At 45.8% G+C, this 25,174-nt stretch overlaps 2 protein-coding genes across 7 annotated transcripts in view; both read right to left on the reverse strand.

Annotated features, from left to right (window-relative positions):
• Window positions 1–1,705: 1,705 nt before the first annotated feature.
• Window positions 1,706–7,562, reverse strand: MFSD6L (major facilitator superfamily domain containing 6 like). 2 transcript variants are annotated; one of them, XM_053303531.1, is made up of 2 exons: window positions 7,500–7,562; window positions 1,706–4,288 (listed from the first exon to the last, which is right to left on the reverse strand). In XM_053303531.1, the coding sequence occupies exon 2, from the start codon at window positions 4,252–4,254 to the stop codon at window positions 2,317–2,319; it is 1,938 nt and encodes a 645-aa protein (XP_053159506.1). In that variant the 5' UTR covers window positions 4,255–4,288; window positions 7,500–7,562; the 3' UTR covers window positions 1,706–2,316. The 2 variants fall into 2 exon arrangements, with proteins under 2 accessions (XP_053159506.1, XP_053159505.1); XM_053303530.1 differs by lacking the exon at window positions 7,500–7,562 and adding an exon at window positions 7,226–7,491.
• Window positions 7,563–11,159: 3,597 nt separating this feature from the next.
• PIK3R6 (phosphoinositide-3-kinase regulatory subunit 6) overlaps window positions 11,160–25,174 on the reverse strand; it is a 60,318-nt gene continuing 46,303 nt past the window's right edge. For 4 of the 5 annotated variants that reach the window (XM_053302695.1, XM_053302698.1, XM_053302697.1 and 1 more), the window contains 4 exons: window positions 24,320–24,410; window positions 22,781–22,851; window positions 17,022–17,134; window positions 11,160–14,414 (listed from right to left, as the gene is read on the reverse strand). In XM_053302695.1, coding sequence (XP_053158670.1) covers window positions 14,258–14,414; window positions 17,022–17,134; window positions 22,781–22,851; window positions 24,320–24,410 — 432 coding nt within the window. In that variant the 3' untranslated portion in view covers window positions 11,160–14,257. The remainder of the gene's footprint in view (window positions 14,415–17,021; window positions 17,135–22,780; window positions 22,852–24,319; window positions 24,411–25,174) is intronic. The other variant, XM_053302700.1, reaches the window with a different exon arrangement.

Raw genomic sequence — 25,174 nt, forward strand, 5'->3', positions numbered from 1 at the left:
TTGGTAAAACCATGGTTGGCAAGGGATGACTGTACTTACAAAATATTCTTATTATGCACTGTGGAACAGAAGCAAAATTGTAGAGATGTGCAGAACTTTTTGACAGTGAAAATTTTAGACTCTAAATAGAACACCCTTTAAATAAAGGGCCTGTTTTGAGCTTGGAGCAGAAGCCGGTTTCAATTGAAATGTTTAAACATTTCGACAACTGGGCTAAAAAGCCAGGCTAGGCAGTGCTGGCCCACCGGGATTGGGCTCAATCCTGAAGGTTCTCGTGCACAGCCTAACCTAGGCTGTGCATGAGAACAGCCTCTGTGTGTAAGAGTTCTTGGCGATTGCTGTGATGAGCTCCATGTCTGGCCTTGAAACTAACTTGTGCTTCACTCACTGCTCTGGTCTGCTCTGCAATTTGCATTGCAAGATGTACTCAATCAAAATGTAGCTGAAGTTGCTCTAGTTAAGCATAGTTAATGTTTGCTGCTAAGTAAGGGTGCTGCTGTGACAGCTGTTGCAATGCTAGGAAGTAATGTAAGGAGTCATAATGGTGCAGGGGCGTAACTACCATTAGGCAAGGGGAGGCAGCTGTCTGGGGGCCCCCACGCCTCGAGGGACCCCCCAGAGACAAGTCACATGTGAAGTGAGTGTGTGTGTATCAGCGAGGGGCCCCCTTTAAAATTTTGTCTCTGGGCCCACTCCAGCCTTGTTACGCCCCTGTAATGGTGTGTGAGAGAGCAACTTGTGCCAATGATGTTACTGCAGCACAGGCACTATGGCTGGCTGGGTCAGTGATTCTCTTTTGGCCATTTTTGTACTGTGTTTGGAGTGTGTGTTTTGTGTTGGGACAGATTCCCTTTTACTATGTGCTTCTGCAGTGTTTTTCAAGACATGGTTGCAAAATGCATTGGAAATTGCAATGCAAAACTTGTGTGCATGCACTCTGTTAGTGCAGCTTTTTCCAGCCCTAGGGAACAATGGGGAAACTCAAAACATCCCATTGTTCCCCATGGATAGCTTCTAGGAATACCAGAGTGGATTGTGTGGTAGGGCATGATAGATGCTACCTACCACCCAAGACCCAACCCACAAAAGAAATGGGCAAGCAGGTAGTTTTTAACAAACTTTTTACCTTTCCCCAAACCTGCATAGGATCCTATGAGGCAAAACCGAGAATGGAACCTCGGCAAATATCGAGATCTTCCTCTACAGTAAATTCAAGATAAAGTAAAGTTGTGCCATCGAGTTGGTGTCGACTCCTTGTGACCACAGAGCTATGTGGTTTTCTTTGGTAGAATACAGGAGGGGTTTACCATTGCCATCTCCTGCATAGTAGGAGATGATGCCTTTCAGCATTTTCCTATACTGCTGCTGCCCAATATAGGTGTTTCCCATAGTCTGGGAAACATATCAATGGGGATTTGAACCAGCAACCTTTTGCTCCCTAGGCATGTTACTTCCCCACTGTGTCAACTTACTCCTAACTTCAAATATACTGTTATAGTATTATTTATGAAAACACTCTGGATTCTACAAATCTGTTTTAACACTATAAAAGTACCTTTGAATTTATCTTATGATTTTGTATATGTGTAAATGCTTTTAATGTGGGACAGGAAGTAGGAGTTACTCTTAAATTAACATGCAATCTAGTCAATGTGGATTTTATATTCACATTATAGATGTGAGGAAAGTAAAGTACTCTGCAAAATGATTTATATATATTTTTAAAAGGCTTCAGTGTGTAAAAACCAAAACTCACAGACACATCAGTATATTATAGGATCACTTTAAAAATATTGTTCAAAAGGAAGCTGGGTGATTTGCCAGCAATAAAACCTACATAGACTCCTAAGTAATTTCACTCCAAAATCCCAGCCCATTTCTGAAAAGTGCTCCAATATCCATAAATATGATTGGATTGGTAAAAGCAATCAAAACATGGTCTTCCTGAACAGTCCCTGCCCAATCCAGGGTATTTTAAAAAGTGATTTAAGTGCTATGAACTACAACCAAATTTGTCTTAATCTGGAAAGTTAAAACTACATTGATTTCAGCAGAAATGTTTTGAAACCCTTTCCCCTGAATCTTGAAAACTCAAATTTTAGAAAACATATAATTTCTACAAATATTTACATCAATCATAAAAAATAACATATTTATAAAATCTTTATAGTTGCTTTCCCAGCAGATATGTACACTGTAAACCATACTGCTCTTAGAAGGGTTCCTCAGAACTTCCATGTGCATTGTTTCTAATGACTTCATGCCATTTCTGCAAAGTCTGTTCTTTGGCCCACAGACTGATGAAATGCAAGACTGTTACCAATTCCTTGTGAAGTTCTCATCTTTCATAGCTTTCACAAGCCAGTCCCTTTCCTTGTCATCATCAGAGTCACTCACATCACTGGAATCTGCAGCTAGGAGACGGGAATAATTAATTTTTTTCTGCCGTGGCAGCTTGGATTGGACAATCAGGAACAAGATTAACCAGAGAATTAAAGTTATGGAACATGCCCTGTAGAGCACAGCCAGGCCAAAGCTGTTCACAACAAATCCCCCTGCAAAGCTGCCCAGACTGGCTCCACATCCATAAGAGAGGCCCTGAAGGACAAGATGCAAAGACCTCTCTGTGCCAGGCGTGGCAATATCATCTGCCAGCATGTTCACAGCCCACCACAAGGCACCATTGCTGAAGGCACAGAAAATCTGGATTGGCAGAACTGCCCAAGCGTTCCATAGAAATGAATAGTAGAGCAGCTGTGCTGCCAAAGAGCTTAAGCTCAAAGCAACTGTGCCACCACTCGAGAGAGCCCTTAGTAACCTGCTTTTGAAGATGTAGAGTAGAATTTCAGCAATCAGTCCAATGGCCACCGAGAGGCCCATGAATAACTCACTACTGCCTTGGTCTTGCATTAGCCAGAAGAGAAAATTCTGCACAGTTGATCCTATGGCTCCCGTGAGGAAGACAGTGACAGCCGACAGGATTGTTCGGCCATCACTGCCAATGAGGTTCAAGGCTTTGACTGTTTTATTGACATGTTCATTTTTTTTGGAGAGGTGGATAGGAAAGGAGATACTAACAAGTAATGATAAAGTTATCAACAAGGCATAGCCATAAAAATGCACAGCAAACCGTGGGATATTTGTGCTCAAGAAACAGTTCAGCTGACCCACAAATACTGTGATACTACAGACACCCACAGATGCTCCCAAGTAACTCCAAATCCAAAGGTTCCCGTATTTATCCGCAGCATCAACAAAGTCAAGGTACTCGTAGAGGCTGTCATCAACCATCCACCCAAGAGGTGCAGCCAAGAGCTCCCAAAGCACAACAGCACCTAGCACCATGAGAAAGACCTGGTGCTCACTGTCCAAGAAGTCAGTACCTTGTAGTAACTGAGAGCTTACGTCCTGTGCTCTTTCCCAGCGGCCTGACAGGTTTTTCAAAGCATAGGGTGTTTTTGTAAAGGTTACTGAGGATGTGTGAAATGTAAAGTGACTATTTAAGGAGCCGTTTTCCTCAGAGTTCTCACTGATGTTCATGATGTCAATAGTTGGGCTTCTGCTTGCCTTCACGGGCCCATTCACAGTAGGTGACTCTAACATTTCTTCCACTGATACAACTTCTTTCCCAGAAGCAGATGTCATGCCAGAAGAGCTAGCTGTGATTTGCTGTTTAGCTATATCAATGTCATTGACTCCACTGTTTATCACAGAAGGCGTATTTATAGAGGAAAACATTTTGAATGGCATAGACGTTGCTGTTGGTTTTCCAGTAGTCACCAAGTTCTTAAAGGACACTCCAAGTGATCCAGTGGATAGGATTTTGTCATCCGTTGAAGGGTTGGGATTAATTGTACTCAGACTATTTATGCTTATATCAGGCACATGGGTTGCAGTTAGTAGTTTCCCTGCGTGCTGGCTCATGTTACAATATTTATAGACAATGTCTTTGCTCAGTGGTGGGACAAGAGTAAGAAGCAAACCTGCTCCAACGGAACACAGCAAAGATCCCGTGATGAGAGCTTTCCTTTTATTGTGGGTTTTTGCTAGGTAGGAGCATAGCGGGGCCCAAAGGGAAGTGATTAAATGTTTGAGTCCTATTATAATCCCTACTAATGGTGCCGTTAGTCCCAGCTGCCGAAAGTATAGAGTTAAAAATGGAACTGTGCAGGCATTTCCTGCACCATAAAGAAAATGGAAGAGGCTAGCAAGGGTCAGTGCTTTATTCACATCCCATTGGTTGTTTGTACTCATGGCTTCAGATGCAGGCTTGATTCCCAGTTGGGTCCTGCAAATTAACAGAGCAAAGGAAGACTTATCAGTATCACCTAAGTTTAGAAATGTAATAATAAACATTTTTCTCTTGTGATCACTACAAAATGTAGTTTTGGCAATAAAACAACAGGCTTCCATTATATTTAACAAAACAGTTACTCTGCTTGATGTTTAGTCACAGAACTATCTATATTAGGTACAGTTTTCAGAAGTCAGTGTTGAACTAAAATCTAAATGCTGAATCAGTCAAATCCTTCTTGTTGTCTCAGATGATCTTAGGTGCTTTTTAGAAAACACAGTGACATGGTTTTTTATTTTTTTAGTGCTACACTTATGCTAACTCCTAATCCAGTACCAGTTGCAGACACTGCTTTCTCACATAATAGAGGGGGTGGGGGGATAAGCATTCCCCATTTAAAAAGAGCTCCTGTGCTGGACTGCAAAAGAGTAGAGGGCCAAAAGGCAGAGTACACATTTGAAAATAAACAAAGTTACAATGGGATGGTGGGGTGCAGGGTTCTATCAATCATCATCACCACTGCTACTAGTGATATCATAGGGATTAGCAGGTGCTCATGATACTTGTCCCAATGATATCGCATTCCACAGTGCTCACAACAGCAATAGCTGTGCAAATGAGGGAAACAGAACATTCTCTCAAAGACAAAATATTGCAGGTTGAAAACAGGAAAAATGCTAGATTATTGCAACAAAAGTGGTTCCTTGACTAAAGAGATCTGGATCCCATGAAACAAATGAAAAACTGTGCATTTATTGCATGAGGAAAAATGAAAGGTACACAATGCTGAGAATTGTAATACTGACTTTTTCCCATTGATTAGGCATACTTTAAAGAGCTCTATTGGGTAAATAAAATGCTTGTATTTGCATTTTTGCCTGGCAAAGAAAAAAAGATCATGATATGGAAAGGAGTGACTAAGAAAGATAAAGAGCTGCTATACTTAGATTTCAACGCCTATGACAAAGAGGTGTTTTTTTTAGTATTTGTTTAGTATCAAGTGTGTCATGACTCCCCAGTCAAACTGAGGGCTGACCTTGCTAGGAAGCAACCCTTTTGAGTAGCTGATTCCACAGGGAATGCCATTTTCCTGGTTGTGTGTCACTTTTGCTCAGAGGCGTAACTATAGGGGGGGCAGGGGGGGCACGTGCCCCGGGCGCCATCTTTTTTGGTCACATGGGGGGCGCTGCCATGACAAAAAAATTTTTTTTTAATTTTTTGTTAATACAAATGTTTCCTGCTCAGTGCAGCAGCACTGCAGCAGTCAAGGGAGCACGTCGGCGCCCCCTCCCCCACGAGCGGTCCCTTCCGCGCTGCCCGCACCCCCCCATTGCTTTGCTGGCGCCTGGCGGCCAGTCAATGGCCTGGCTTGGCGGCGGCGGCAGGCGCTTGTGAGGAAAAACCTAAGTATAATGTAGTATGTTGGGGGCGCGGGGGGGGCGCCATTTCAATGCTTGCCCCGGGCGCCGTTTTCCCTAGTTACGCCTCTGCTTTTGCTCCAGTCAGCAGGCGACTCAGACATCACAAGAAAATATCTAAGACCAACACTATGTGGGCCAGAGCAAGAACAGGACAGCAGAACAGAGTCCAGGCTTTTAAAAGAACTGGTTATTTTTAAAATCAATATTCCTAGTAGTTATTGCAGGGGTGTAGAGAGCTTGGTAGGGGCTGGGGGACAAAGTCTGATCAGCGGCTCCCCCACCTGCGTACCTTCATGCATGCTTTGCGTGTGCACACTACCCAAGATATGCCCCCCTCCCTGAGTCTGACATCAGACTCATGGGGGAGGGCACAGTGCAAGAACAGGGCTGTCACAGCCCTGGCAGAGTTTCATTTCCCCTGTAAGTCATCGGTTCGTGGAATCGCTGAAAGGGAGCTCCCTTTCAGTGTATCTGGGAGTAATTCCCAGTGAACAAAGTTGGACTTACTTCCAAGTAAGCATGCACAGGAACCACTGTTTCCTCTAACAGGGATTCCCAGATGTTGTTGACTACAACTCCCATAATCCCCAAGCAAAAGCCATTGAAGTGGGGGATTCTGGGAGTTGTAGTCAACAATAGCTGGGAATCCCTGTTAGAAAGAGCACTGACAGGAACATGCTAACTGAATGGTATCAAATCATCCGTGGAGGAAAAATGTATAAAGGTTTTGTTTGTTACTTGCAAAACACTGAATGGGTTCAAATGACATTTAGATTTTTATTCATAATTTAGTTTAGTCAAAATCAGGTCTTCCAAGAATTGCAGAGGAATACAAGTTGTACAATTAGACTGCAGGTTGTTGCTGGTGTTTTTAAAAGGTATAGATGTCTTTAGTGAAGACCCTAAAGCAAGTGCAACCCACTTGTTAATGGAAGCTGTTTCCCCTACAGTGGGAACCTGGCCATTTCCATGGCACTAGCCATAATCTTTCCAGTTCATTATTTCCAGTTCATTAATTGTATGAATTGCCTATATTTTGAGCAGTTTGTACATAAAAGTAGATTAAGTTATGGGCAGAGTTTGCCCACATTCGTGTGAAGGCAGGATGGGTGTCTGTACAGATTCCAGTAAGTACAGCTTTCTGTATCAGAAACGCTCTTGAGAAGAAACAGCTTCTATATAAAGCAAAAAGAATGCTTTAAAAAAATTAAGGTAAGCTGCTTGGCAGAAATGTAATGCACCCTTATTCTGTCTATCATGTCACTCTGAAAGCAGAAGTCTAACCATTAGATATTAGCCACACCCCTCTCCCAGCTCCACATTAACCATTAAGTTAATGTGATTACAGACAATATCAGTAGGGTGGTCGCCTGCCATTAGCAGCCTTGGTTTTTGCCCCGCCGGCTGAGGCCATTAAGGGTTCAACTGTCTGTCCCTAATTTGCCAGGTTAAAACGCAGCAACCCTCTAGCCTCCAGGGGACCCAGAAGAGGTCTTGGGTTGGCACTCACACGGGCCGCTGTTGAAAAGGCATCGCTGGAGTCCTCTTGGGTAGGGGCGCCCCCTCGGCCTTCAGATTCAGAACCTGGTCTCTCCTCCCGCGACAGAAACGGAGCGGGACCAACCCGGCCGACGCCCTCCTTACTCTCTCGCCACCCGGCAGCACGTGGTGGGGCCTGGGAACAAGCCGCCCACCCTCTTCCCCCAGCACCTTAGGGCGGTTGCCATAGCAGCCGCAGCCGCAGCCCCCGCCGGCCTCCCTGGCGCTCACGGGAGCTCCAGTACCTGAGAGGAGGGGGCCAGGAAGCGGCGGCGGCTTCCACGGTCTGCACGCGGACTCTGGGCACGGCCTGCTGTCACGGGGAGACACACTCTCCGCGCGCCAGCCGGCGTAAAAGCTGGAACGGCACTGGCTGGAACGGGCCATTTCTTCAATAAAAGTGATGCGGGGGTGGTGGGGGGGGTGGTGGGGGGGGGACCCTAGTGGAATGTCGTAGGGCCACCTGAGGACATCTGAGAGCGGAAACTTTTTCAACGTCATATTTTTTTATTAGCGCTTATGGGGTTAGCCCTCATGGAAGTGCCAGAATGGATATATTTTATAGTCTTCTTGTGTACAAGACAGCGGCATATGTTAGAGACCTGATGAGACCAATATTTTAGAAATAAAATCCACGCATTGTTAAAAAAACTTAAAATATTCTTCATGCCTACCCAATCAAAACCCATTTTAACAAAGAATGAGGGAAAGAGAGATCGGAATACTGTTTCTGAGGCATCAAACAGTCAGATTCACATGCCACAGCCACACAGGCGTAGTACAGATGCACTGAGCCACAAAAATATAGACTCTTACAGAATCCACATTTTGATACCTATTTTGGGTGATAAACAGTATTCCTGGGAAAGGACCCAGGACGGCAGCTTGCCAGCAATCCAAACCAACCAAATTCACAAGTCTCCTTGGGCTAGACGGGAAAGCTATTAGCCCCTATCTGTGTCCAGCAGTTATTACAATGCCGCTCGGTAAACCCCGTCCTCTGTGCTGCTGCTGACGTGACATCTATATGAGTGTTGAACATAACTTGTGAATAGGGCTACTGGCCCATTCAGTGTACATTCTGGCTGTGACGGGGTTAAAATAAATACAGCACACAGGAAGAGCGTTTCAAGCCTAAGGAGATATACGCCACGTCTTTTGGCTCAGTTTTCTTTTGAAAGACCCGTTCCAGCTTCTTCCATTCCGGCTTTTGCGCCAGACCTCAGCGCGCATGCGCCAAAGAGCACCTGTTCGTGGCAAGGGAACTGAGGTAGGCTGGGCCCCGCCCTGGCGCACCTGCCCGCCACCTTAGGGGATGCTCTGCTGCCTTTTTCTTTTAGTCTCCCTCGAAACTCCTCAGTCCTCCGAGGACGGCAATAGGGGCGGAAAGCAGCCCAAGTGGGAGAGTCACGCTGCCACTAGGAGGCGACGACGGGTGGCCTTGAAGATCGGGATGAATCCCCCCGCCGGCAGTGCACACCGGTGCACGCTCCTCCCTGCATCGACAGTCGCTGGTGATCCTGGCTTGTTTCCTTCCCGTCCTCTTCTGCCTTAGGGTAGGGCTCCTCAGACTTTCTTTGGCCACCCACTGATGCTGTTGGATTACAACTCCCATCATGCCCAGCCACAATAGCCAAAGCCCATTGTGGCTGGGGATAATGGGAGTTGTAGTCCAGCAATATCTGGGGTCCCAAGTTGGAGGAGCCCTGCCCTCCCCTGGACGTTTTCTGCTCTTCCTCCTCGTCGATTCTTCTTTTGCGTTACAGATTCCGTTCGTGCTCTGATATTCCCAAGCTGCTCTCTTCCGGCCCTGTGACACTAGACTTGCTGGGCGAACAAACAGCGACGGGTCTCGCTTCTCCTCGGAGAAAGGCACTTTAAAAACTACTCTCCGCCCCGCCCTGTGCGCGCACCTTCCGTTTCTGCGCTAGTCCTGTCTGCTTGCTGGGGTGTAGAGACAGCCCTTCCCAGTTTCCCCTTATCCCGGTGTTACAGCCTCAAAGTCTCTGGCGCTCTTTTTTCTGCAGGCCTATGGCTCAAGATGGTTGAGCTGAGAAGAAAAGGAAAGCTGCACTAATTGTTATCAAAACAGTTCTCATCGTTTCCTCTCTGTTCAGCTCAATACAGTAACTTGGAAAACTTTGGACTTTGTGTCGCTGACTCCTTCCAAAAGTTTAGAGAACTCTACCGTGAGTATTGCTGCTAGGGATAAATCATTTGAAAGCCAGGCTTAGGATCAGCTAAGGGAACAACACCCACCGTTTAAGATGAAAAATCCTTGTAATCATGAGTCAAAGTACATGAGCTCCAGATAATATGTTGTTTTAAGTACTTGTAATTACAACTGAGGGCAGGAAGGAACTATGAATACCATAACACTATAACAAAACAAAACAAAAAATTATACGAATGCTGCTAAGGAAATATTGTAGATTTCTCCAGAAGAGTTGCATGTAGGATCCCTAAGTAAGTTAGTTAATTAGTCATTCATTCATTCATTCAGCCAGCTAGCTAGCTAGCACATGGTTATACCACCTCAACCCAAGGTCTCAGGGCGGTTCACAACAAATAAAAACAAAACATTAAAATAAATTAAATATTAAAAACAGTTTAAAACAAATCAATAAATAATCCAAAATTTAAAAAGTTAAAAAGCTAAAAGTTGAGGTCCATTCATGGTTCCTGAGGGCCAAGCTGGATGAGATGTTAATGTGGTGTTTTCTTCTGTTTCATAGCTTCTCAAAAATTAGTTCCTTTGTTCATTCTAGACTTCTCATTCTTCTCCTCTGTGTGTGTGTGTGTGTGTGTGTGTGTGTGAGAGAGAGAGAGAGAGAGAGAGAGAGAGAGAGAGAGAGAGAGAGAGAGACCTACGGCATCAAAAACCCAAGATGTTAATTCTCAAATTCAGACAGATAGCCATCTAAAAAACTGCTGGCTGACATCCAGACTAATCCTCTGCCAATATACCAGGATTTTCTATTGTGAAAGGGAGTGGGGTGGTCTGTGAATTTTTGGCAGTCTCCTCTTCCAGCAGCGGCTCCTGAAACTATGCCATTCAGTGTTGGGGGGAGAAGGGAGATGACTGAAAATTGCCACTCACACAATGTGCACACCTTACATCGGCCCCTTCCTTTAGCTTTGAGGGTGGTGGAATATGTCACCCCATGGCACACTTGCCACCTGAGGCTGTTGCCTCATGTGACCATATGAGAGAGCTGTCCCTGAGCATAAAGCTTTCTAAGACAATGTGGAAAAAATCTGGGCCCCAAAGCTGCCACAACTGAATGTCTCAAAACAACACATTATTTTTTTGTTCTCTGGAAATGTTTGCATATAATATCCCAGTTGTTCTTCAGCATGTCCTCTCCAGAGCCGTAACAGCCACTCATTTTTCCCCTTTTGGAAACCATGAGTGTTCTTAACATTAGATGGTCTGTTGGAGGCTGCGAGGCCTGTTAAAACTGCACTTAAGATACTGGGGTGCATACCTTTTGGGAGTCAGACAGATTACCTGTTCTGTTCAAGAGGATGTACAGCCTTAAAGTGGAGATAGTAAACTCAAAAGTACAGAAAGAACAAAAATTATCTTCTTAAGTGGCCTGACCAGGCATTCTCCCCTCCTTATTTAACACTCAGATGCACATATCCAACATCTTTTGAAAATATTTAATGATTCCACTTTCCAATATGCAACCTCTATTACATCTATACAAATAATTTATAATTAACTTACATAATGTACATGTTTAATGCATCTACATACAAAACACAATTCAGAGCAATCAGTTGCATACCCTTCTGGTTTATAAACCTCTAACTGCAGCACCATGCTTGGAGAACCAATTAAAAGTTTTAAGACAGCAGATGTTAGGGTTTCTTTAACTCCCCCTACCCACCCACCCCAAAGCCCACCTTCCACTGACCTACATAGTTGGATTGGTTCCATACTATCTGTGCTTCTATAAGGCCTCATTTGATCTTAATTTTTATGATCCTCCGTTCTTGCCGTAGTACACTTGTCCATCTTTATACATTCCAGCATATCTCTGTCCTCAGTGTGACTCCCTCCCTTACAATAAGCCTCGTGGCCCTCTTTGTCAATTATTCACACTCAAGCATAAGACAACTGAAGTAGGACAATGTATTTCTGCTGAGAAATCTGAATACCCTCCTATGCAAAACTTCCTACTGTGTGTTGATCCAAGAATATCCTATGTTTGATACTTGTGGGTTGTGGCTTGCTGAGTACTGGAAATTCCTCAAATATTATTAAGGAGTTGTTTGTGCTAAATTTCAGAATACTAAGATGTTAGTCTGTAGCAGCAAGTTGATGAAGTCCCATGCAGCCTTGAAGACTAACCAGTGTATTGTGACAAGAGCTTGGCAAGGCAACAAGCTATTATATTAGGTGCACAAAATGGTAGGATTATAAATGCATATTGACTTGAGGTATATCAGAAAGTATAAAGCAAGTAAACAAGGTGAGAACCAAAGATAAAGGGAATATAAAAGTCCCCTGATTTTGCAGAGTGCAAAACATAAATACGAATACAACAGACATCTGATGAAATAGGGAGATACCCACAAAAGCTTATGTCACAATAAGCCTTTGTCATCTTTTGATGTGTCACAAAGCCGGATGACAACCACAGAAACATTGGTAACAGGGTGCTAGGAAAACCCACCAAGTTAACATATGGCAATTCCTTGCAACATTTGAGATTATGGTGCAAACTGCAGAACACAGGAGAAATGATACCTTCTTCACTAAAGGCAAAACTATCACCTCCTATTTTGCAAATGGAGCAGTGTGCTATCAGGTGGACTGGCTCTTTGCAATAAGTTCACGAGGGTGCAGAGCACTGTGCAATAAGGCATATAAGCATGCCTGAACAAAGAGGTTATAGTAAGTCAGAGCTGTTCTAGCATGTGTCTTTCAGACATGAAAAGTTTATTTTCTTCTAAACAGCATTTCTCACACCTTATGGTGTGTTCAGAACGCACCATTGGGAATGAAGAAAGTACCTTATATTGCTAATTATATGGCCTCAGTAATCTCTTGAATGAATTGAAGCCTAAGCATAGTTATAGCAGATTCCTGATTTGTGTCGATCAAGAACATCTGGTCAAACCTGATATTCATTCAGTCTACTTGATGTGTGAGGGAAGAATCTTATGTAGTGCAGGAAACTGCTACATCATGGCTGAGAGATTACTGATTTGTGGTTATAATTCCAGGTATTCTTCTACTAAGCCTACTGTGCTTTATGTTGGTTTCTGCTGTGGAGCAGAGAGTCCAGACTTTGACTTACAAGAATATATTTCTGAGAAGCATAAATAATACAGTCAGCTAACCAAACAGACCAAGGACCAGCCAATGAAGATCCTGTTCGTGTGCACAAGAGGGCTGGCTCATTGCCATTTGCTGCTAGAGGCAAATGGCAACAAGCTGCCCTGCCACTCCAAGGCTGAGTGACAGCCAGTGCTGACACCGACCCACCCCCTTTCTGGCCCCGCCCTCCATCCCCAGGTGCTGCTGGCTCAGGTGCTGGGCCACGTCACTGTCACCGATGCTAGATGTTTGCGCTGTGCACCCAGCAGGAGGCATCAGGGAGTGTGGCTGTTTGGCCTCTCCACTGCTGGTGCACTACTGAGGCGGCAGCAGGAGTGCTCTCTCTCTCCCCCACTCTCTCCCCTTCCCTCCAGCAACAAATGAGTCTGGAGACACAGACAGAGTGAGCACTGACTGGTTCCAATTGCCATTACATTGCTAGGTTGTCAGAAAGGAGAAGTCACCCCTCACTGCATATGTGTGTTCTCTCTTGTTGTCTCCCTTTCCCTCCAACAGTAAGCCTGCCTGCTTTGTCTGCACCTGGTCGTGGGAGGTGAGTGGGAGGGAGGGCTGCCAGAAGCACACAAAGGCAGGTGACGGCCTGGCAGGATTCCACAGAGGGGCAGTGGCAGTGCATTCTGCTACCCCGCAAAGCGCCACCTGAGGCCATTGCTTCATGGAGAAGTTGCCCATGGTGCACAGTCACTGTGAAACAGGGTTGTTCTACTCAGGATGCCAGACTAAAACTAAAGGGCTCATGTGAATTAGCCGTTTCCACAGCATGGCCTCCATTTCAAGTTGGCTTACTTTTTAGCAAATTCCAGTTTAGAAACTAGAGGAGTAGTACAGAAGAGACAACTCGTGGTAGGTATTAGTCTCTACTTCAGTGGCTCACCTATTTGAAAAGCATGCTGCATCAGTCCTAAAACATGAGGCAGTACCAATTTAGTGCATACTGCAATGCATATTAAGCCACTTCCTGTGCTTTGTGGTAGCCTCTACATCAAGTATCATGAGCAACGTAGGAGAGTCAGGCAGGAGCCTAGCTCTGTGCCATAGCCAGGTCCATCAGCCTTCCTGCTCCTCTACAGGAGTACAAACTCCTTCGTTGATGCCATCTGTGCTGGAGGTTGGCCACCTGTGTTCAAGTTCATAGTAAAAATGCTTTCATGAGAGTTGTTCACTTGCCTGTGGTGGTTCTACAAAACAGTATTTTTAGAATGTTTGGGCAGTGCTCGACTCAACAGAGCTGCCATCTTGTCCCTGAAGGATCATTTTGAATATACATTCATTTAACATTAGTTATTACCATTTCACTTGCTGAGCAAAAGGTAAAACAAGCTTATTCTTCCCTGGTCTAAGAGGAAAATACCCAGGAAATGTTCTGGTCTTTATGGTTTTCTGGTTGTATGTGTGTGGCATAGAAACGTGACATTCTTATGCCTTGTTATTTCCTCCTGTACCTGCTCCCCAGTGTATCTGTCATGGTTACCGAACCCACAGTTTCTCTATATTAGACTGGACTCTGTTTTCCCTGGCAGACCTGAGGGACTGTTCTGACTAGGTTCCCTTGCCTTTCCTCGTCACCTGGAGCCCTTCGTGTTGCTTCCCCAGCCATATTCCCTAAGGACACCCCACAAAAGATTTCAGTAGCTGTTACAGCCACCTTTCTCATTGAATAATGCCTGCAAAAGTGTTGATGGGTAGCAATAAAGACTTGGGTAAGTATTTGGCCAGTCCTACATCTTCCTCTTCCTGGAAGCTGTTCCGCCTGGTCCTTGTCTTTTGCAGGCAGTAGCTAGGTTCTAGGCATGGAAAAACTTCAACACTGCCAGAGAGAGAGAAAATTATTTGTTAACCAAATATACAAGCTATAGGTCAGACTCTTAAATGTTTCAGTATTCAGTTCTGATGCACTGGAATAGCTAGTTCCATACTCCCATTCCACTGTATGGTCCCCACCCCCACCCCGCCCATGACACTAAAGAGAGATATTAGATCTTGGCTGTCTTTGGTCTTGTATTACTGTTTTTAGGCATTATTTTGTATTGTGAGATATAGTTCTGATTATTTAATAAAGAGATTTTTTGAAAAACTGATGCACAGTTTATGTCAAAACCCTTTGAGTTTTTGAATGTTTGAAATGCAATGTGACCCAAACTTCATATAGTGTGTGCACGCCACTGACTTAACAGTAGGGGGAAATCGGCTGGTGGTGACTGAGGCTATTTTATACTATCTATCTCTTATATGAGATGATGATGATGATGATGATAATAATTATTATTACATTTATGTCCCGCTCTTCCTTCAAGGAGCCCAGAGCGGTGTACTACATACTTGTTTCTCTTTCACAACAACCCTGTGAAGTAGGTTAGGCTGAGAGAGAAGTGACTGGCCCAGAGTCACCCAACTAGTATTATGGCTGAATGGGGATTTGAACTCAGGTCTCCCCGGTCCTAGTCCAGCACTCTAACTACTACACCACGCTGGCTCTACACCACGCATCTGATGTGAGATGACCACCACTCTTTTATTCAATGAACAATGCCTGTAAGAGTATACTTCTGCTATAAAGCACAGTTGCTTTGTATGGCAGATTTAGGATTCAGTTAGGAATTCTGTATCTGTGGAAACCTACACTGGGGTTCTTCAGTGCTAAATCAAACCGTCTAGATAAAATTTCTGTGCAGGGCAGCTGAGCTCATAGACTGCTGTATATGCAAGCCTACAGGTTTCAGTGTTTATACAAGACTGAAGTGTTTGTAATTAGAGACCAGTATCTTTTATCCAGCAATCTTTCTGATGCTTGCATTCCATCTTTCTGACTAATAATTGGTCTCTGGCATTTTGTTCCTTGGTCATGCTGAATTTTTATGCTTGAGCAGGCCTGTAAGCCATATATGCTGTAGGTACTCCCTTTCTGTTTGTAACCTTCTGAAGGAATTCCAAATACTCAGTGGGTTTTTTTCATGTCCCACATCTTTGGAATATTCAAGGTCCACTCAAGCCCATAAAAAATGGGAGTGGGAATAGGACAATGCCCTCAGTATTGCATCTACATTGCTCTTCATCTCCCTGTATTCAGAGGTGCATGGTTGAACCTGGCACTTGTTTTTCCAGCCTTTTGCACAAAGGTGGCTCCAGAAAGAGGGCAAAAGTGGGCAAGCGCCCCTCCCCCCGGCCACACACACACACACACACGTTATTGCCCACTCATTTCTGTTTCAGGGATCTAACATGTAGGACACAGCTCACCCACCCAGAAATGCACTTTGCTGCTTCTGTGCCCCACTCTTCTCCCCACCCCGGTACCACCACTGCTGTTGCAGCCTGCCAGCCACACTGCATAGCTCATCTGTAACTAAGACTTGTTCATGGATGTGGAATGCTGGGAGAATGAAAGCCTTGAGAACTGTTGCTGCTGACCTCAGTCAGACCCTTGGTCCATGTAGCTCCGTATTGTCTACACTGCCTGGCAGTGGCTCTCCAAAGTTTCAGGGAGGCATCTTTCCCAGCCCTATCTGGAGATGTCAGGGGTTGAAAATGGGACCTTCCGCATGCAAGCAGATGCTCTACCACGGAGCTGTGGCCCCATCCTCTGAGGGTAATGTCTTATAGCTGACAGCGCTCACATGTCATCACTCTTCCAAAAATGCAAACCATGGTGAACCCCGCTTAGAATGTGGACAATTAAGGTTTGCTACCTCAAGACAAGCCCTCCACCCTAAAAGGTGCACTCTCTTTCTCGACAGAGGAGCAAAAACAGAGACTCAAGGAAGAAAAATAAGGGCACAAGAGATGAGGTTGCAGAGAGACCTGTTGGCAGGGAAAAAGATAATGAGTGTGACAGATGCACATGGCAGAAAAGGAAAATGGTGCAGAGGCTGTGGTGTGTATGTGTTTGTAGAGTAACATGTATAAAGACATCTTTAGGTAGCTGCAAGTGCAGAGCTATTTGCGAGTGGGGGAAATAGAAATAGAGGTAACAGAAATGTGGGTACAGAGAGCTGTGATGGTACAGAGGGAAAATGGGGATAATTGAGAAATGGGTCTGCTTTGAAGAGATCTGTGGGTCGGGAGACAAACAAGGGGTATAAAGAGATGGTATTCTATACATGTGGTACTGCAGAGAAAAAGAAGAGAGTGCACCCTATGGGTACAGAAAGAATGCTTGCTTTTTGAAGGAGAGGAGGCAGGATAAACAGAGATGGGTTCAGGGAGACCTGTAGTGATGCAGAAAGAAAAAAGGGAGCTAACAGCAACTAGATTAAAAAGAAAACACTAACACAGATTTTTATGTAGTAATGGGGTCCTCAAGTTAGTAGCACTAAAAGTGGCCCTCTGTTATTTTTGAGTTGTGCACCTCTGTGCTAGACTGTGACACAGAAACTGGTATCAGAAAGTGGGGGTGAGGGGGCAGGAAGAGCCCTACCTGATCACATTCTTGTAGACTCGTCTGGAGTCCTTGTCCAGGCACACAGTGAAGGACCGCTGTTCTGTGCTTTTGATATTGATGTGGCGTGTTTCAATCTTGTTTGTCACTACCTGAAACAAGAACTCTGTTTAGGAAAAAACTTGGAACCAGCACTTTCCCTAGCTGGTTCTCGGGAGAGGTCCAGTTGTGGTTGTCAAAGGCTCATTCGGTGGTGACCCAACACTGGGCCTTCTCTAGGGTTGTTCCAGGATTTTGGAATGCACTCCCAAACAAAATGAAAGCCTCCCCAACTCTGACTGCTTTTAAGAAACACCTGAAAACACACCTGTTTAATCAGGCATTTAGTTTTAAAGTCCACCGATATTTATTCTTAAAAGTGTTTTAATTGATTTGTTCTGAATTGTTTTGTTTTGAACTTGTAAGCCACCCAGAGATTTGTATATGAGGTGATATAAAAATCAGCTAAATAAATCACTCCTCCAAAGCTGTTCTTTGCCCCATTTGAGAAAACATATAGAGGTTCACTGAAGTCCTCACGTGGCTTGACTGCTATTAGTCCTTGTAAAAGCTAAGTATCATCCATAATACATTAGCTACCATGTTCAATAACTTCCAGTGCCACACAGTTTATTCTTACCTGTCATTACTTTAATTGCAGCACAGCTTTTGGAAGCAATTAATGTGAGAAACTCTTTGCCACTACATATGCTCTGCACTCTAACAGATCATCTCAGTAAAATCTATTTGTGTGTCAGGACAACTGGAATACTGGCTGTTCAGTTTTATCAGTGGGGAAAATAAATGTGTATTGTGCACCAGAATTTCATCGGGGTCATTAAGATGGTGACAGTTTTACTGCTGACAATGGTAGAAACTTGCGTATTGAGAGCTAGTATACTGTAGTGTGCAGTGATCTTCACTGTTCTTCAAGCGGGGGCTTGAATAGCTGTTACAGCCACTTTGGCAAAAAAATAATAATTGTAGTGTGAGAGCGATTTCCCATGGTGCTGACCTCTGCAAGTGCTCCACTTGCCCCAGTGCTGGGTGGGAGCTTTGTGCTGGGGCTCAAGAGGGCTCTGTTTCTCATAAAGGAGCCTCACCAACACTGGGGGAAAGGCCGCACTGTGTGGTGGGTTCCATGGCCTCTGCACAGTGCCGGGAAGCTGTGTGGAGTATTTGGCTGTGGCTGAGGCTCTGCACAGGCCCAATAAACAATTAGTCAAGGAGCCGCACTTCAAGTCAATGGGAACTGCCACGGACTCCCAGGCCTTGCAATGAGACACACAGCTGGATTGGTTTGAAGGTTGGTTGTGGCCTGAGAAGATCTGGGTTTGAATGCCAAGCTCACTGGGTGACCCTGGCACAGTCTCTCTGCTGTGAGAATAAGGAGGATGTGCACATGTAGGGCTATCATTGTCCACCATCCTGAGTTCCTTGGAGGAAGGGTAGCAGATCAATGTGAGGGTTATTTCTTCATTGCAGATGTAATCAGGTTAATCAATAAATTATGCAGAGGAGAACTCATTGCCAATTCATTTCTCAACTGTAATATGCTGTTGCTAATTGCAACAGAAGTCCTGCTCCGACTTCCAGCTGTGAAGAGATGTTTGTTTTACTCAGATCTTCAGCTCAGTAGGGATTATTTCTGGTAAAAGGGAGATGGATCTGATGAGAAACATCAAATGCACTTAAAATGGAACAATTTTTTCTTTCTTTCATTGGCATGAGAGAACACTTCTGCAAGTATAGATGTTAATCTTCTGGGGAAGAAGTGCCATTTAGAATACTAATAAAAGCATTTTAAAAATCTTTTAAAAAAATTAATCCTTTAGTTTATAATCCAGATATTCTACTAGGGATGTGCGGACCGGTTCGGGAGTTCGGGATCGAACCGAACCCCACCCCGGTTCCGTCCGGACCAGAACCAAACCTCCAAACAAGTCCACAAATTTTTTCGATTTAAAAAATAAAAAATACTTCTAGCCCCTTTGGGCGACTTCCTGTAGGCTGCGGCGGGGGGGATGTCCTCAAAGGTTCCCCCTCCCCCCGCCAACCTCTTAAATCACCGCCGCAGCCTGGGGAAATGCTTCATTTTGGCCCGTTTGGGCCTCCGTAAGTGCATGCAGTGGCCATTTTGGCCACCGCCACGCATGCGTAAATGGCCTCTGTGAGGCCTGGCATGACCTAGGGCCTTGCAGAGCTCATTTGTGCATGTGTGGCAGCTATTTAGTTTTTTCCTAAATGGCTGCCACGCATGCACAAATGAAGCATTTTCCCAGGCCGCAACAGTGATTTAAGAGGCCGGCGGGGGGAGGGGGAACCTTCACGGACCCCTCTCCCCCTGCGGCCTACAGGCAGCCTCCCCAAAGGGACTAGAGGTATTTTTAATTTAATTTTTTTAAAAAAAAAATTCGCGAACCCCCCTGGACCGGACTGGATCGGGTGGGGGTCGATGGGGGCCGGACCAAATTTGGCCGGTCAGGTTCGATTCCAGTCCAGACTCGAAATGAACCAGGCCAGCCGGTTCCGTGCACACCCCTATGTTCTACAGATCATTATGGGGAGGGAGCAGGGCTGCTACTTTGCCTTTGCAATGTTGTTGGTATGACATTTATCCTCTCTAATAAAACGCTTGGTGTCCGTCCGTGGACGGGCACCAAGCGTGTGTTCGTGCCTCCCTGCCCTGTTCTGCGCCTGCGCGAAGCGCAGGCGCAGAACAGGGCAAGGGAGACACGCTCGCCGGTACCCGGCGGACATCTTGGGCGGCCAGAAGCGGCTGCTCAGAAGAAGCCGGGAAGAGGCGGCGAGGGAAACGGCGGGGCCAGAAGCGGCCGCCGCGAAGATAGCAAAGAGGCGGAGGGGAAAGAGGCGGCGGGGGAAGCCGGCCGAGGTGGTGGCGGAGCCGCCGCCGAGGCCTGGCGTCGCCGCTAAAGCCGGCCAGGGGGAAAACTTTGGGGCCCGACTTCCCCACACTAGAGCCCGACATCCCCGCACCCCCCCCCCCATGAACAAGGGCCAACATGGCCCAGGAAAATGCCACCGCGGCGGCCGCCGCCAACCGCCCTCCCAGTAGCCCGATCCCGCCTTCCCCGCTCCCCCACACATGAACAAGGGCCAACATGGCCCAGGAAAATGCCTCTGCGGCCGCCGCCGCCAACCGCCCACCCAGCTGCCCGAGACCTCCTTACCCAAAGAAGAACCAACCCCGACGACCGAGGAAAAAGGAGCTCACAAAAAGAGCTCCTCTCTCGGCAAAGACACTGCCCAGACTGCCGCTGGGCGTCCTTTACGCCCAATGCAACAGTCCGGGAAGAGGCTTGCCCGAGAAATGAGCTCTGCTTGCGAGCTCCTTTCTCCGTCGCGTTCAAAACAGTGAGTAAAGTTGCCAGGTTGGGGGGGGGGGGGAGCGCAAGACTCTTCTGGGCAGGGGAGAGGGGGAAGGGAGGAGGGCGTGGGGGAGGGGGCAGGGCAAGAGGGAGGGTTGGAGGGGGGAGGGCAAGAGGGAATGGGGCAGGGGGGAAGAGGGAGGGCCAAGAGGGAGTGGGTCAGGGTGGAGGGGCAAGAGGGAGTGGGGCATGGGGAGGGGAGAGGGCAAGAGGGAGTGGGGCAAGAGGGAGTGGGGCAGGAGGAGGGGAAAGGGCAAGAGGGAATTAGGCAGGGGGAGGGGGAAGGGAAGGGCAAGAGGGAGTAGGGTGGCAGGAGGGACTGGGGCAGGAGGCTGACAGGAAGGGGAGGGTGTGAGCGGGGTGGGAGGGGGAGGAAGAGAGGCCAGAGTGTGGGGCAGGAGGGAGGGTGGGACAGGAGAGACAAACAAACACACACACACACACACAAAGAAAAAAAAGATGAAGAACACATAAAGGGGGGTAAAAAGGCTAGCGCCCGTTGTTATAACGGGCTTAAAAATACTAGTTTTAAATAAACATATATTGGGAGAGTAGAGATGTCGACATAAGCTGTTGAACCACACCAAGACAGAGACTAATAGAAACTCTGACCAATGATGAGCTGGAGGAGGAAAATATCGAACAGCAGCACGGGCCGATGGGGAAAAAGGAAAAGTTGTGCCGTCAAGTTAGTGTCAACTCCTGGCAACCACAGAGCCATGAGGTTTTTTTGGTAGAATACAGGAGTGGTTTACCATACCATTGCCTCCTCCCGCAAAGTATGAGATGATGCCTTTCAGCATCTTCCTAGATCGCTGCTGCCCGATAAAGGTGTTTCCCATAGTCTGGGAAACACACCAGCGGAGATTCAAACCAACAGCCTCCTGCTCTCTAGGCAGGTTGCTTCACCACTGCGCCATTAGTGCAGCTGAAACACAACTCTTGTCAAGCAGCGTGTCCAGCAAACTAGTTATATTACATCTCTCTGAAGAACCCAGAGCTAGGTCACCTTAGTCCTTTGGCTCTTGGGTTGAGAGGGCAGCCAACCAACATCCAGGCAACTGAGCAGCTTGCAGTCCCAATACATTTCCTGTGCAGCATCCACAGTGACCCTCATGGAAGGGCTCTTTCTGCTACTACTCATGGAAGGGGAACCTTCTCAGAGGCATATGAGGTTCTGCAACAATTACTGTACTATGTTGCTCCTGTGCTAGTGCAATATCTTCCACTAGTGCAAGAACTTGCCTAGAACAGCGGTTACTTTCTTTGCATAATGACCTAGTACCTTGTGCTAGTGTAGACTAGTCTGGATGCTGTGCTCTGTGTTTATTTCTTAAACAGGCAGTTTTGTAAGCAAAATAACTCATGTTTCAGACTTTGCTCTGCCATCCTGGTCATCCTGTAAAGCTGCCATCCTGGTCAGTCAGGTGCAGATTCAGTAGTATATGTCGACAGTTTGAAGGGACCCCAGTTCAAAGATCAATGTAGGCTCAACACAGTGTTGCTGAACTGCTCTCTATGCATTGTTCAAAATGAATGAACTGTTAATTTTTTTTAAGTTTACATTAAAATCCCATTTTAAGGCTGTTGACTTATCAGTGAAAAGGATCAAATAGAAAACTGGTAGTTGCAAGAATAGTTTGTGTGCCATTCACCCCTATTTGTGAAAGTACACCCACAAAAGAATCCACTCTAATTTTCCTTAAAATAGGAATTACCTGCCATTGAGATTTTAGCAAGATGTATCCAACCACCTAATAAAAATCCCATGGAGACTAAGCAGGTTTGGTCAGCGGAAGGATAAGAAAACAAATTGCAGTCTGTGGCTGGCATCCTGACTACCATGGCATGTGTGCTCCTGAGTCCCTGTGCTTCTGAACCAGGGGTGCTCTTGTGCAAGAGCACAAATACTTTCAGAGCTTCCCCATGCTCCAGAAACTTAGTTAGGTCAGAAACACCTTGCTGAGGCCAGTGACATGTTTCCATTCTAACAGAGCACTTCCCGAGTGCAAGGAAGCTCCAAAGTGTACAAGAGTGCACATGGTTGGAATGTGTGGGAACTTGGGTGAGGGCTACCACTGCATGCCTGCTGATGTTAGGAGTGCACATGTAGCCATAGTCAGATGTCAGACTTTATGTTTAGGCCTAAAGGCTACTCATTAATGAGTCCAAGATTGCTGATTTTTTATGCAGAAAACTTTTAGAACTGCTCCAGAACCTATCCTACACATCCAGGGGATCTATACATTCCATTGAGAATATTCAACATTTTGTATGATTGGTCTTCTATTTTCTACTGTGGATTGCTTGGGAACCCTCCATTCTTGCAGGTACTAGTCAGCATCACTAAAAATCAGAGAAGCCACTTACAGAATATGACCGTCCTGCGAGGTTGGAGGTTTTTATGACTTCAGCAACATTCACATTCAAGCGCACCAGATCTGCAGTGGAATAACAATGAGACATTGAAGAAATAAGCCAGAACCGTTTCTTTGCCTTGCTGGAGCATTCTCATGCTTGCTCTGCCCAGTGCCAGCACATGGTCCCAAATCGTCTCTATGTAAACACATCAGCACAAACCAGACAAAATTTCTATCACATGACTGGGGCCTACATACTTGAGTTCGCAAATATAAATAACTGTGGGGCCCCAGTCTAGATTGGGACTGCAACATAGAGGTTTGACAACCCTGCCCCCTGCCATGGTCAGAATTTGAGGGCCCTGTTGCTGCTATTAGGCCCTCGAATTCTGACCGCAGCAGTGGGGAGGGCACTCCCCATGAGAGCTCTTTTCTTGGCCAAATAGCAGTGATTGGAACTAAGGTAGGGCTAGATTCTAGTCTAGATTGGAACTGTGGTAGGACAAAGAATTAAAGGATCCCTCAGAGCTGCAGTCAGATCCAGATTGGGACTTGATATCTGAAAAATCAAGCATGGAGGCTCCAATCAAGTGACAGGTGTACTGTCAAGTTTCGGTCTTGTTAGCAGCAGCTGAAACAGGCTCCGGGACAGTGGCTTACGTATTGCACAGTGCTGCAGAGTTTCTCTTTCACAACACTCAGGCCAGCCAGCCCCTCCCTCCAGAATCTGTCTTAACAATGCAGGAGGTTTGATGCCAGAAATGGTCTGCTGGAGGCTGTGCGGTTCAAGGTGCTCACTCCCTCTAAAGATTGATAAGCAGTCCACAGGTATGCCAGGGAGTTTTTCAGCTTAAAAACAAATGGAGTTCTTAAAAAAGAATTAAGTAACACATGATTGCTTAAATGTATAGTTGCACAATGGAACTTTTATATAAATAAAAATGCACAGCCCCCCCCCCCCCGACAGGAGGGCAACACTGCAGAGAAAATCAATATTCAGGGCAAAAGCAGGGATGTGTGTCATTTGAGAAATGCAAGTTGAGAGGTGGAGAGCCAGTCTTGTGGTAGCAAGCATGAATTGTCCCCTTTGCTAATACTGTAAGCACCCTTACAGTTAGAACTATGGCAAAGTAAGAGGTGAGCATCTGCAAGATGACTCCCTCCCCCACAGCAATTCCCTAGCATGTTGTGGACCTTGTTGCTTTCTCTTCTTTCTTGATTACTTCCTCTGAGATCCCTGTCTCCAGAACTAAAGTGGACATTTCAATCATGGTTGGGTGTTTTTTTTTTAATTGGCAAAAAGTATTCCTACCCACTCAAAAAACAAGATCACCACCTGCTAAGGCTCCTCATTACTTGGGCTCAGAGAGCATGCAACTGAGGCAGTATAAGCCACAGAGCAAGTACTGTATATTGTAATGGTGGGAAAAATAATTGCCATTGTTGACAGCAAAGCTCCGGCTCTCACATAGGGATTCTTAACCATTAAATACTACAGAGCTGGAAGCTTGGCAAACAGAGGTGCTTGTTGCCTGCACACAGTCTTTACCTTCAGTCTGATTAGAGGGAATGGCTTTCATCACCAGGCCTGTGGATCGCAAAGACACCGTCTCCTCCTTCTCACGGTTACTCAGCAAAACCTAGACAGAACCACTTGATCAGTCACTATTACGTTCCACAGTGATCAGGACATTAGCCCTTGGAAACAGTGGGGCAGGCCACCAAGGTGCCACCAGTACAAGCCATTGTGTTTATGGAGAGCTGGCGGGGAAGTGATGATGTCCCAATCTTTGAGCCAGACCCAGTTCATTAACTCCTTAATTATTGCAATCGCTTTTAAGGACAGAAGGAAACATCTAAATTTCAGTCAACTTGTGGCACTAATGTGGGTTCTAGACAATGAAGTTGTTCAGTCATGGCATAGTAATTAGTAATTTATCCAATTATAGGAAGATTACAAACAATAAGGAAAATCTCATCCTATAAAAAGAGGGCACAAAAGTGATGAAACAGAACTATGTTACAAATGGGTGTTAAAGGTGGAACTATGTGTTTCATTACCACTTCATGTCTTCAAAACCCAGCTTCCACTTCTTCTTTGCAAAATGGGGTTAGGAGGGCAAGATATTTAGAGGAGAAGTGGCCTTGCCCACCACTTTCCCCCTCAATTCTCCACCCTATGGTTGCTTCCCCACTCCCCACTCCCACCCCAGTAGGATTCCAGAACTGTGTTTTCACAGCAAACTCAGGTCTAGAACCTGCACTAGAGGGAAAGCAACTGCAGGGGTGGCATGTGAGAAAAGAGTTGTGTGCTCTTACAACCCTGCCCCATACAATTTTCTGCCAGAAATCATATTGTTCTGAACCTGCTCTGCAAAGCAGATGTGCTGGCAGGGCTTGGATA

The sequence above is a fragment of the Hemicordylus capensis genome, chromosome 2 (genome assembly GCF_027244095.1).
Source record: "Hemicordylus capensis ecotype Gifberg chromosome 2, rHemCap1.1.pri, whole genome shotgun sequence".
Lineage (NCBI taxonomy): Eukaryota > Metazoa > Chordata > Lepidosauria > Squamata > Cordylidae > Hemicordylus > Hemicordylus capensis.